The 14,171-nt window shown below is 34.4% G+C and overlaps 1 protein-coding gene across 1 annotated transcript in view; it reads left to right on the top strand.

Annotated features, from left to right (window-relative positions):
• FBXL13 (F-box and leucine rich repeat protein 13) overlaps positions 1-14,171 on the top strand; it is a 91,285-nt gene that overhangs the window by 1,598 nt on the left and 75,516 nt on the right. Inside the window, exons 2-6 of the mRNA XM_049814141.1 lie at positions 4,964-5,067; positions 7,677-7,770; positions 9,150-9,217; positions 10,906-11,060; positions 13,623-13,732. Of these exons, the coding sequence (XP_049670098.1) occupies positions 4,964-5,067; positions 7,677-7,770; positions 9,150-9,217; positions 10,906-11,060; positions 13,623-13,732 (531 nt within the window). The remainder of the gene's footprint in view (positions 1-4,963; positions 5,068-7,676; positions 7,771-9,149; positions 9,218-10,905; positions 11,061-13,622; positions 13,733-14,171) is intronic.

The raw sequence follows: 14,171 nt of genomic DNA, 5'->3' as shown, positions 1-14,171 counted from the left end.
TTATTACATTTTAATTTCTTTATGAAGTTACAGTATGCTTGGTGTGAAGATAAATGAGATAATACTGGTCCCTGTATTAAGCAACATCAAAGCTAAACTGAGACCTATGAACATTTATACAGATATTCTCAAAATTAAGGATATAGAATTCTAACATGGCCATTTGTTTAAGTCTTTTTACAATTAGGTTGTGGTTTGGACATCGTCCAAACACAGTTGGAGTCCAAATAATCATGTCCAAATAATTTGGGATTCCCTGCTGCGTCTGAGTGTTTCATTCCTATCTGATTTCTCTCTTTCAGTTCTCATCCAGATTTACTTCTAAACAGTATCCATAAAAAGTCAGTCAAACTGTAATCCTGCAAACACTATGCCTATGACGACTTTCACTGTCGTTAGTAGCTGTATTCTTACAAAGTTAAATATGGATAGAGAGCTGGCTTACGATTTTTCTGCTGTATGACCCAAATGAATTTTGCCGTGAAGGGTAAATGGCTAAAGTGGTAGGATGAGGAATGGGGTTATGGCTGGAAGAGAGAAGCCTTTGAGAGAAGCCAGGCTTTCTACTCTGGGTTAATGGAACGCTGAAGCTCATGGCCAGTCCTGGCCTCTTTATGTGTTTCGCACAACCTCCTCTTTTTCTCCTCTTCCCCTCAGGGGAATAGCCGCAACAGACCAGACTTTCTGGGTTGTCCAGAGACAAAGTTGACAACCATTTTGTCAGAGTTTTGCATCAGTTTCGTTATCGCAGTTAATTTGCTGCTTTGGGGTGCTGCACACCTTGCTAGAACTCCTCCTGGGGATAGCAGGCTTTTACTGTCTTTGCAAAACACATCTGGTTTAAGGGTGTACTCTCTTATTGCGGGTAGATATGTAATAATAATAAGTATTTATAACACTGCATTGACATTTAAGCAAGGTGTTAATGGAATAGCTGAAATGTATAAATGGTAATGTAACTTGAATATACAGTGAACAGCACACCTGCAGGACTGGAAGTATGAGGCTGGGAAATAACACACCTCTGTAGCAAAATAACAAAATTCATATTTTTCTTCGTAAAGTTTTTTTTATATTGATCTCACATACTACTTCGTGCAATAGTCATCATCATCGTAATGCTTAGAAACCTAGGTAATGACTCAGGATACTATGTTGTACTAGGTGCTATACATTTATCAAAAGATGTTCCCTACTCAGGTGCCTTATAACCTGATGGTGAGTCAGCAAATGGACATAAGAAACACAAATAGGCATGAAAAACACAAAGACACTGAGATTGATGAGCAGGGAAAGGCAGTAGTCACAACACATCAAAACCAACCATCATCAAGGTCTTTTATCCAGGCTTCACAGAAAAGAGAGTCTTTGTGGAACCTATTTAGTTCATTTTTTTATATTCAACAGGAAAAGATACAGTCTCTTGATTTTAGTAGGTGCTTCTGGAAAAGCACCGCACATTATGAGGGTTTGCAAAAAAACAGCAGGAGCTGTTAACAAAACTACATCTAGCCACCTACTGATTCTGGATAGCTTACGGGGTTTGGGAGAATCATTAAGTTTAAAGCTTGTTACATCTCTAATAAATTACTGTTGGGTAGACGCTGTTTTGATTTGTAAGAGTAAGAGAAAATGATGAAACTATGCCACTGAAGAATTTTTGGTAAAAATGACTATGTTGTGTTTAGGTTACCTGAGATATTGAAACTTTTTGCTTTGGAAAACTTTATAGACAAGACATGGATGTTTCTTTGTCCTCTTAGGGAATATTTTCTAAGGCACAGCTGATAGTCATCATCCATGCCACCCAGTCATGCTCTCTATTTGGTGTTGGAAATAAATGGAAGTTACTGTTTAGAAAATATCTTTTAACATCAACGAAACTATTGGTCTGTGTACTGAGCTCATTTCAATGACAAAAAAATGTTATAGCTGAAGAGTTTGTAAAACTTGTTGGATATCAGTATCAAATATTTTATTCAGATGATGACTGTGCTGATTCTCAATAGCTTGCTTTCACACATGAATAAGGAATAAGTATATATGTAGCTAGGTATGAATGTATTTTTAACAGTTGCTAAATGTACAAAGGAAGGGAGGCTAAAAATGGTTCTTTCATTACTGAGCTTTAAATTGAATGCTGCACAATTTTAGGACTTTCCCTTTGTGAACTTTTAAACAACAGATGAGCTTTTTCAGATTGATTAATAGAAGCAGTTCATATAAAAACTGACTTAAATATTTAATTCTAGCCTGATAACTTAGTTGCAATGCAGCAGCTTTGTTGATTTTATTTTTTTTTTTTAATACTTGTTTGGTAGTTGGTTAGCTGGGGGTTGTGATGATGTGTGACTAATGATCATTTGATGTATGAGTATACTTTTAGTTGTTTAATGTTATGAATAAATAAAATTTATAGGGTGAGAAAAATTGTAGGTGGTCTCTTTCAGATTGTTGAGAGTCTTGTAGAAGTCTGATAGAAATAGCCAGACTTGTACAGATTTGGCTTAATTGTTTTCAGTTTTATGCCTGGCCCAAGCATCACTGAAGAGTACCTGAATGAGAATTGCAAGACCAAGTGTTACGATTCCTTCCTTATTTAAGTGTTAGAAAGGAATTCTCAAATGCTGAACAGAGGCCTTGCACTCCAATACATGGTTGCATAGTTTGGATTTCCTGAGTTGGAGACCTTTCAGAACATCGAAAGGAAAATAGTTGTTTATGTGTGTTTGAAAAAGTTTTAAAAAAAAAAGTAACAAAACTTGAAATAATAAAAAATGGCATTCATATGGCAGACATGTACTGGCTTAATCCAGCAGAGGGAGTAGCCGACCAATGTTGGGATTGGCTTTGGGAAATCTGTCCCTGTGAAAATTTGTTATGAAAGCCACTTAACTGCCTGTATATTATTTAAAATTATATTATTTGTCATTAATGACAGTGAAAAGTGATAGAGTTGTAATATTTTGTTAATATAGTTAACCGTCAAGATATACCTTGCGAGTTACATTTTTGTTAAGAAGATTGAAGAGATGCTAAGGTTGGAATCAATGTGTTGATTAGTGTTATAAATATTCAAGGTGTCTAAACTGAAGACAGTTGCCTTTCATCGTGTCTGTGCATAAAGAAGTATTTTTCTTTGCCTTTTCATATTGGTCTTAACTTAGAATCATAGAATGGTTTGGGTTGGAAGGAACCTTCAAAGATGGTCAAGTCTAACCCCCCTGCAATGGGCAGGGACATCTTTCACTAGATCAAGTTGCTCAAAGGCCCATCCAGCCTGCCTTTGAACACTTCCAATGATGGGATATCCACAACTTCTATTCAACAGCCGTCAGAGATCCTTTGGAATTTACATTACTGTCTGATTCTGTTTCTACATTGTATTCTGATTAGCGTGTGGAAAGCCTCTCTAGCACGCAAAAGTTCCCAGGCTGCTCCTTCTACCTGCCTGCCCTGCTATCTGTCTCTACAGAGTGAGGGCCAGCTTGACAGGGTGCTTTTCCTCGCCTCTATGTTGTGCATGGCTTTTGCTCTATATCCATAGCATGGTTTTGATTCAGAGCCTCCCTCTTTTCCCTTGTCCTCCCACCATGCTTCCTTGAAAAGGATTCAAGCACATGCTCCACATTAATTTAATAATAGCAAGAGACCATGTCTTGAAAGGAAAGTAGTATTGCATCATCTGAGTTTGTACAGTGAGTAAACCATTAGATTATTGCTTTGTCTTGATCGAGCAAACATGCAGCAGTTGCTTCAGATATTTCCTGGTTTTAAAATTTAGTTTTATATTTATATAGACCAGTTGTATTACAGCAATAACAAGTCACAGTCAACATGGATGTTGGAAAATGAAGAAAGTATTTCTATGCACTGAGTGCATAGGTGAAAGGCCATGGTTTGGGAAAATTAAACATAAGTGGATGGTGAGATTGCACAGTCAGAATTTTGGTGATGAGCTTAGAGAGGCCAGAGCAGACTCTGAATGGCAAAATTTAGTTGTGTACCATTGAACTGCACCATGGAGAGTGGTGGTAGTGAAAAGTGGGCAGAGGCAAAGAAAAACAGTTCTCTAAGTGTCAGGGCTGAAAGAAAATCTAAAAAATTCAGATGTTGTTTTTGTGATAACCAATAAAAGCTAGTTTCTTTATAACAGACAGAGGGAAATAGAAACAAGAGAGTGTGTACTAGGACAGCATCTTTTGTCTTAACGTAGGTTAACGTCTAGTTAAAGATACACAGTCATGTTTTGAAATTTTTACCAGGCACAAGAGCTTCTAGTTTATAGTTTTCATTAAATATTCACTTAAATAACTGCAATTTTCCCGTATACTTTTAAAAATCAATATACTTCGGATGTTCTTGCTGTATGTGAGCTCACAATCCAAAAATAAACAATCCATGTCCTTTAGCTGAAGACAGCTAAAGGACAAATGAGAAAAATGGTTCACTGGTTATTGTGCATTACTAAAAGATAATGCAAAGTAGTGTGATAACACAATCCTGAAAAGCAAATCTTTTTTTTTAAGCTGCATTTTGTTTTCAATACTGGTTACAATTTGTGGCCATGCTTCCCATTCAACATACTCTTTAGTACAAAGGATTAATCTTGTTTTAAATTCTAGTTTTCATTAAGTAAATAAAATTATCCAATCTTCTATATATTCTTTCTTTAATGCACATTAAAAGCAATGAAATTCTTAGTAGAAATTGTTAAAGAAATACCACATATTTTATTACTACCCTAAACCCAGTGCTTTGAAGTCTAGCAATTGAACTATGCTGTTACATGCAATATCACCTTTAAAAATTGAATGAAAGGGGAGGTAAGTGACAAAAAGAAATGCTTCTTTTACAGTATTTTAAAAGATGCTGGTAATCTTGTGCTTATTTTAACAGTTTCGTGTCTAGATGCTACTTTGCTGTTAACACAAAGGCATTAATTTGCAGTTTCTTTTTACAGGTGCTGCTTTGTGGTGTAATTGTTATGCGTCCAGAAGATCCACTTAAATTTTTAGAAGAAAAGCTCAGAGAAATAATGGAAAAGGGATTAGATGCTGTCTTATGGTACATACTAAATGATTGTGTGTGTGCTATGTGGTTTATAATATTGAACTTGGACTTTTAAAATATGCTAATGGCACAGCATCTACTGTGTAGACTGCAAGTTAAATGTTAATACTGCTTTTTCTGCAAATGTTAATGGCATATGATATTGCAAATACAGTAAGATGATGATATCTTCTAAAAACATAGAAAATATTTTTACTTTCATATCTGTGGGGTTTTTTTCTTTCTATAGAATATCTGATGAATATAACCTCTATTTAATGCTCCTCTTTGTTTAGTTAATATATTAAACCTTTACTTTTGTGGTAATCAAGACTGAGGTTGTGTTAGTTGTTATAACTTCATTACTGTCCACAGTATATGTACCTATATGAACCAGGGATGTGGCCTTCAAGCACTGAATTATTAACTGTAGTATTTCTCATTTTTTTCTCTTGTGTGTTCTTTCATCCTTTTAAGTGAAGTCATCACAGCATGAGTAAAAAAAGACTAAGGATTTATTTCTGTTTGCACTGGAATCTTAGAAAATACTGTTATTGAATTAAATGGGAGCAGGCTTTGGTCTCTAAAATATGTGCAACTCTTATAGGCTAAAAATGCCATCTGAATTTTTAAAAATATGTTTCACAGCAAGTGCTTTTTCTCAGACTTGTTAATACTTTTTGCCCACTGGTAGACACCCCACCTCCCGCCCCAATTAATTTATTGTTAGTCTGTACCTGACAAAAGAGCGAAAATGTGTGTGTGTTCTTAGCTTACTGTGCAGAAAACAAGACACAAAGTTTTGCATTAGTTTTGAGTATTGTAAGATCATATGTTACCTTTTTTTGAAGCATATTCATTACTGTTCGTGCAGCTTCTGTGTAAGTTACTTCCCCTCCTGCTTTAACTTACACATATAATTAAGTAATTCCATGGTTCAGGTGTGTTTCAAGAAAAGTTGTGTTTTGTAAATATGCCATCTTTGAGGTTTATAAATTCTGGTCCATTGAAGATTTTGAATATCAGGAAAAAAACTTCAGCTGGTGTAGAGGGAAGAGCAACGAGCCATAATGGTATTTGCATTGACATGAATCACTAAGAAGATGGAGCACTCTCTTTTTTTACTTGCTGGACTTCATCCAAGAATGCAGTTTCATTTGTAGGTGTCACAGCTGTGCAATAATCAAGCATGAGGTTTTAGGGTATCATCAGGATTAAGCTGCAAGAAAGCTTTAAATATTGAGAAGAACTTCTACAGAGATTGTGCTGTAAGCAAATAAGAAGATAAGAAAAAAGATGCCTGGAGGCAAAAAATCTGCTGGGGAGTGAAAGAGCTTTGTACATGAAGGAGGTGGAAAGTCTTAATTCAATATGAATTAAATTCTGTTTAACATGTAAAGTCTATACAATATAATTTTTTAGAGTTCAGGTTAAGTAGGTGTGCTGTCACTGATACAAGTTTTTGGTGAGGGACTGTTCTGTTGAGATACTGAGTTCTGTAAAATGCCTCATCGTTGTCAGAAAATTGCAGTGTTCACCACTGGATTAAAACTGACTCCAAAAGATGCTGCTGATCTATTTAGATGGGAGCTAGAAAAACCTAGAGAATAAGAATTGGAAAAAAGACAGAAGGCAATATAATGGACAAAGCCATGGTTAATGCTAGGAAAATAGGCATCTGTTGCAATGTGAAGAAGCTGTGATTTCAAAGGGCTAGCCAGGGAGGTACTTACCTCACTTCTATATTATGTGCAGTTGTCACTTCTGGTTGAAGTTTTCAGTAGGAGGTGAATAATTAATCCTTAATCTTTGGGCCCACTCAAGCAGAGATCTCAGGAGTTGCCTGGACCCCCAAACACTCTGCATGTACTCACAGACTGACTTAGGTACATTGTGGTAGCAGGTAAAATCATTACAGTGTGTGATGGCAGATTTGTGCCCTTATTGTGTCCTTTCCCCGGGGTTCTCCATGGGGTTACGCAATTCCTCATATCACAAGGTGCACCAACAGTCTGAACCATAATGATGAGGTTTTATTGTTTACACTATTTATGGTGTCTTTCCTAGAAGTTGAAAACTGACTTGATTTCTCTTTTAATTTTGTCCCTCTGGGAAACATATTTTTTGTGGAAGTATAATGCAGCATAGTCTTTTTTTATTTATTTGCCTCGTGGTAGTGTGTTTTCTTTTTTTAAAATGAAAACAAAACAGTTTACCTACCTAGACATGGCATGGCCTATCTGCAGCAGCAGGAGACATTGCTCCAACTACTGAAAATTTGAAATGGCTGCTCAGTCAATATTAGGATGAGAAACAAAATAGTATATAATCTGATAGGAAATGTCCAAGACAGATATTACATGGAATGTATTAAGGTCTGATGTACACCATATTTCAACATAGCTCTAAGAGTAGCAATAAATCATAATGTTTTCATTATTTTGTAAACACATTAAAAAAATGGCTGCTATAGGTATTTGTAATGAAAGTGATATAAGTCTTAATCTTTTAATAATACATTATGATACCATAACATATAACTATAATCTATTAGGTACAGAGAAAAGATGCATTTTCTTTTGGGGATACTAATATGGTTAATACAATTTGCTTCTCTTTTAAAGGTATATGTGTATTGATCTGTCTTTACACCCCAAATTAAAGAGGATTTCAGAAACTTACCTGAACACTGTTTTCGGACTAGATGGTGAACAATTGGTAAAAATCTTTGAACATTTGCATTAAATCTATGCTGTGAACAAATCTTCTAATACTGAATACTCATATTCTGTTTTTAAGTTTTCTCATATTACTCTACTATAGCTAACGCGAGGAATATGATACTGTGTGTTTCTTTCTATTGATACTGATTTGCATCCAAAACCTAATGTCATCTAAGCATATAGTAGAGAACAAGTAGTTCCTGTTTCATATTTGGTCATAATTTTAAGAAGAGTTCCACATAAACATTAATCTAGTTTCAGTCGCGGGTTTTTTTTATGCATTATTTAGTTTTACTTAGACTGATTCCTTAAATTACACTTGATTCCTTAAAATACACTTGGAAAGTGCTATCAACAATAACAATTAATAATTGCAGTTAAATGCAGTATTATTGTACATAAAGCAATACAGAGGTAAACACTTTGGTTTTACTGATCAAAAAAAGTCACCTGTAGAGAAGAAAAACTGTTATTTTAAAACATTCAGAGGAGAAAATCGCTGTATGACCATGCAAGAAAGTAGTCTAAGTAATTTAGTCAGTAAGTTGGCATGCAGTGTGACCAGATTTTTCTCTTAGTTACCTGTGTATAACTGTACTCAATTTTGTCTTCTCTTAGTACATCTGTACTGTCAGTTTACTGCAATTTCATTTCAGCTGTTTCTTCTTTTACCAACCACTCTAATTTATATTAATCACTGTAAAAGAGGAATGGTTGATTTATACAGTATATGTATAAATGTACAAACATGTTGCAGTCAAATCCTCTCGTGGATTTTCTTAGGAGTAAGAACAATAAATGAGATGAAAACCAGTATTTTCTGAGGCCCAGTTTCTATTTGCACATTCAAAGGACCATATTTTATTTTAGAGGGATATTCTTAGCCTGTAGTCTTACATAATTTTGGTTTTGTAGTTCAAACAGGTTTATTAAAATACCTATGAGTTAGAATCATGTGCTAAATGGTTTACATAGCAATGGGTCATGAAAAGATTTTTGCAAAGAGTACCTAAAGTATTTGTTTAATATACTAAATTGCTGGATACAGCTGATCAATAAAACGGTAGATATGAGGTATGAAAGACTAAATTTCAGTTATTGAGCTTTCCCTCAAGCACACATATTCGTTCTGTTTTGTATGCTAATTTAGCTTTTCCTTTAACTCCTGTGTGTAAAAACAAAAGTGTAATTTGGTAGCAAAGTACTTCTAACTATACACAGAAAATTCTACTTGAACGTTCATCTCTTTAAAATAGATACTTTAATTTGTGCCAATCAACATGGAAAATACAAGATTTCATACTGTTTTCTGATTTGAAAATATTCATAACACAGCAGTGTTTTGTGTACTAATGTCATAAATGATTTGTTTAGATGACTGAAGAATTATGTGCCAAAGCATGGGACTTTTACAGCAGAAACTTAATGAAGCTGTATTTTGGGTAAGATGTGCATTTTACATATACTTCAGGAACATCTCAGGAAAAATCTTTTACCAAAGCAATATTTATGTAGTTCCTTTGGGGGAGGAACAAGTTTTCATTTTAACAGAACAACATGAAGAGAGATTAGAAACTTAGATTTGGCTTTATTTTTCTTCAGCAATGTTATTCTATGTTAAAACTAGTAAATTCTGAGTTTCTGCCTGTTCCAGACCTGAACAAAGTCCTTTGACATTTCTGTACTTTAATCCGTCCTATTTGCCAGGAATATGGTAGTGTACCCATGAATAAAAGGATAATTTGCATTTGGGTCTGAAAATAAAAGATCTGTGTTCTCTTCTGTTCTTTCTTCGGTTTCCTTTATGCTTAGGATTAGGTAACTCATACTTTATGTAATACAACTTGTCCTTTTAAAAATGGGGATAATACATAGATGTGTTTTAAAATGTGATGATCACAATACATAAACATGTTCACTAATTTCTTTGTTATAAGCATGTGTATCAAATTTTAGTGATCCTCCATTTAGAATAGGTAAGTTTGGGCTATTTTGTTTTAAAAAGCGTACAATGCTAATTGTATAGGAGGTACAACTCTGTTAAGAAGACTGGTGTAAATCCTTACTAAGAATCATAGACTAATAGAATTGGTAGGGAGGTGAAGATTTTCAAGGTATAGTGTGGTTAGCCTTGGTGAACATTGATCTAGGCTGGTTTTAGTCATCTTAAAAATCACAGGTGTTGGAGACATGACAATCTCTGCAGGCAGTTTATTCCAGTACTTCATAATCCTTTCTACTAGAAATATTTTCCTAATACGTGAGCCTTCCTTGCTACAAGAGAATTTTTTTTTTTTTTTCCTTTTTGTCTTATACACCAGGGACATTGAAGATTATTCCTTTTTCCTTTACAGCAGCATTCTGAAGATTGTCTGAGCTAACAGTTTTGTTTAATTGTCACAGAAGTTGGACTGGAGCAGTAGAACATTCCATTTATAATTGCTCCCAACTATATGAAATGATTTTTAAATTATTATTTGAAATAAGAGAGATTTTGGCAAATAAAAGTAGTCATGTAAAGTCTAATTTATTCAGTATTCTTTCCAGCAAATCAGGTATGGAGAGATAGTGTATTTTAATATATCAGCAACATATGATTCATTTGAAATACATTTTTTTGTTCTGAATCTAACTGTTACTTATTACTTAGCTTAGAAGAGAAATGGGATTTTTACCAAAGGTTAAAATTGTTAAGATATGTTTGTTTTCTATTATATTAATTTTTATTTGTATTGCCAAGAAAATGTAAATAGCACTTAAGTAAATGCATGCATCTAGCACTTTTAAATTATTTTCTATAAACACTCAAATACAGATCTGTACATTAAAGTATAGCTGACAGCAGCAGGAGTATATGATGGTGGAAACAAGCAAGTTTTTATTGCTTAATACTGTAGAATATTATGAACAAGTAGAAATTTTATTAAAATGAATGAATGAATTACAACTGAAAAATATTATCAGTGCATATTTTATTTAAGTTATAAATAAAAAATATCAGTTCTATTCAGAAGTTTATAGTGTTGAGCTTGACTACTTTGTATTTTACAGCACATTGCAGAGTTTTATAGATTTTACTTCATTCAGGTTGGGAGTCATATTAAGTTACTCATTCTGTTTTACAATTCAGAGGGTGGATAAAATATAATCTGCTGAAAAAGAACAAAAGAAAAAAGGTAAAGCAGAAGATGGCTCTAGCAGTAGTCCATTACAATGTCCAAATATTAAGAGTTATTATACAGAAGTGGAGCATGTGGGTACAGATTCACAAGGAAAAAATGACATGTAAGTTTTTATAGCTGCTTTGCATAAGACAAAAAAATACATGTTATGTAAAAGAAAATTATGCTGTATAAATTAAATGTGCTTGGTCCAACAATTTATCTAGCTGTCTTTTTGCGGGATGCCATTCATTGGTTGATCTGTGCCAACTTGAATGCCGTGAGAGGAAGTTCCCTGTATTCTTTGCTAGGCCAGGTGGTGCTGGTACTCTTCTCTAAAGACTGAGCATTGATGCTGATGCAAAGCAAGCTTGGGAGGTGTTAGGGAAATGGAATTTATATCAGAAGTACAGGGTGGAGTGAGTCGGGATGCTTTTCTGGGAGGTGAAGAGTACAGTATAGGGATAAAACAGGAGGGATCACAGAATTGGAGTCAGCTTCAGTTACAGGGAATGCATGATGAGAGGTGGGGAAGGAGTGAAGATTGAAATAAAATAAAAAAAGTCAGAAGATAGAAAAAACCCCCTTTGTTCATTCTGCCTAAGACTGTGTTCCACAGATCCTGTGGGTATGGCTTTTTTTAAATGTCTCCACACAGCAGCAGCTGTGAACAGAGACTTTGTTAACCTGCGTCCACCCAGACAGAAGTTTCATGAAAGTAAATAATGGGCCAAAAGCACTACCTATAGCTTTGAGTTTGAGCTCAGGCAGTTATGTATGACTCAAACATTGCTCTTACAGAGCAGGGGGCCCAAGCTGTGGTCTCACTCTCCTAAGCAGTTTCCCGAGACTTCTATTCTTTTTTATTACTTCCTTTTATATTCTTTGCTAAATATTACTTTCAGCCAAGGCACCTTTTGTTAATTTTAAATTCATGGAAGCAGAGGAGACATCTAGAGGGCATAGTTACACAATATATTTCCTTCCATGAGAAAGCTGACATACAGAGAAACACTATTCAGTCGTTCTTGGCTCTGTGACCCTGTTGACTCTTGACTAGTACCAGTAATAACTGTTTGTAGGATTACACTGTAAACAAGGTTGCTGGAATGACAGAGGATTAGGGGGAGGAGGGGTCTTTTTTTTTTTAAATAAAATTTGATCACTTTGGGGATCTGCTTATAGTAGAACTCTACTGTACTATGAACACAACCCAAGAAGGAGTGATCTGTGGAAAAAGTTCAAGAATGAAGAGTGTGTTCTAAGAAAGAATTAAATAAAGGGGCAGGTCAGTGGGCTGTTAGATCCCAACTGATGAAAGTCAGAGCAAATTAATGTAGATGCAGTCTGAACTTCCCTTGCAATCCTGAGAGTTTTTGTTTTCCTCCCTTGGGCAATGAAAAATTGATATTATTTTGTAGGCATTTGCTTTGCAAATATTTCCGGTTTCTGTACCTTAACTGCTTATATAGCCTAAAAAGTTATTAAATTTTGTAATTAAAGTGTAAAGTGTACACTTATTAAAGTGTATAATTAAGTAATATCATACAATATGTTCCCTAGAATACATCGTATTTCAACATGACTCGGGTAACAGAAAATAGACTTGGGTTTATACAGTTAACGTTGCATTGCTTGCCAGATTTGAGACATGCTGGTTTTTTTTTTTCCCTGACAAACAAGAATAATTTATTTCAGTTGAATTTCAAGACACCTTTTTGTTAAAAAAAATAGATAAATTATTCTATAGAATGTTTTCAATATATCAAATTTTACATTTTAATCCTTCTTTTCATAGTGAAGACTGCATGTCACACTATTCAAGCTTAGTCCTTGTCCATGAGATAGGCTAAGCTACTTAAACAGCTGTATATTCTTGAAAGTATCAAATAAGAAGAGTCTCTCAGCTCCCTTTGTAGCTTATTGCAGTTTTTTTACAAAGTTAACTGACAAAAAAAATTTGAATTACTTAAGTTTTTTGTGAAAATTGCACTTTTTACCTCTGTTTTTTATTTCAGTGGCTGTGAAGAGCATTTTATTTTGCTTGCATTTGTAACACCTTTTACACATAGAAGGGTGCTTACAGTATTCCCCATGCTTTTTTTTCTGTGCTGGACTAAGGAAAATTCAATTCCTTCCACACTTTTCTTACAAGTAATTTTTTTTAATGTTTACATTAATGCATAATGAACACATGATCTTTCATAAGCTGCTTTATTGTTCTTTGTATGTTTAACACTGGTGTAACACTTAGCACTTGACTTTACTGAATTTATTCTTATGACTTTTGACTTCTATGCCATCTGAAACATTATTAAAGTTTTGTTATTGTATTTCACTGTATATTCATTGTATTTCAATGTATATTCATCTGTATACATCTTGCACCTCCAAGCTCTGTCAAATTATTGGGTAATTTGTAGAAATAAGACAGAAATGTCTTATAAACAACTCAAATTGGAAATATGTCATGTTTATGCCTTGCCTGCTAACTTGAAATCCTATTGCAACAGTCTTAATTATATCTATTGTAAAAACTTGTTATTTATTTCCTTACAGAAGCTGAATTGAATAGCTATTCTATTGAAATGTAATTTGGTAGACAGTCATTCATCTAAAATTTTTAAATTACATACTTGTTCTTACTTCTTGTCCTCAAATTGCTTATAATTATGTATATTTTCAGTGGCAGTGAAGAGACTGCAACAAATCTTTAACAAAGTATATTTAAGTGCTGTCCTGAAAGCTTGGCATGCAGAGGCCCACAGTTCTTTGAAAACGAAAGCATATTTTGAGGTATGCAGTGTAATACTTTGAGTATAGTAAGCGCAATGATTAAAGATTAACTCCATTAATTCCAACTGTTACGGAAAACCAACTCTATCAATATTAAATGAAGCGTACTACTAATACTACTATTTAGTACTTATGGTGTTATGGGAAGCAGGTCATTGCCTTTATATTCTACAAGTAAAAGTTTGGTCATATCTTAAGCAGCAAAAGGGGTTGAGTGTTGTTGTGTATTATCAGTGACCTAGCTGGTTTGGATCAGGTGGCTGATGTCTTAGGGGGAGTATTACCAGTTGAGATGATAATCAATGAAGATGATGGCTCTGGATCCCTGCCAGCAGAATCCAAGAGATGTAGATTTCTGCAGAATGAAGATAAGCATCAGTAACCTCATCTCTCCAAAAGTGTGGGGTAATGAAAATTGTGATCACCTGAGAATAGGCAA

This window comes from Accipiter gentilis, chromosome 11 (assembly GCF_929443795.1).
Source record: "Accipiter gentilis chromosome 11, bAccGen1.1, whole genome shotgun sequence".
Classification (NCBI taxonomy): domain Eukaryota; kingdom Metazoa; phylum Chordata; class Aves; order Accipitriformes; family Accipitridae; genus Astur; species Astur gentilis.
This window is presented reverse-complemented; position numbering and strand designations above follow the sequence as displayed.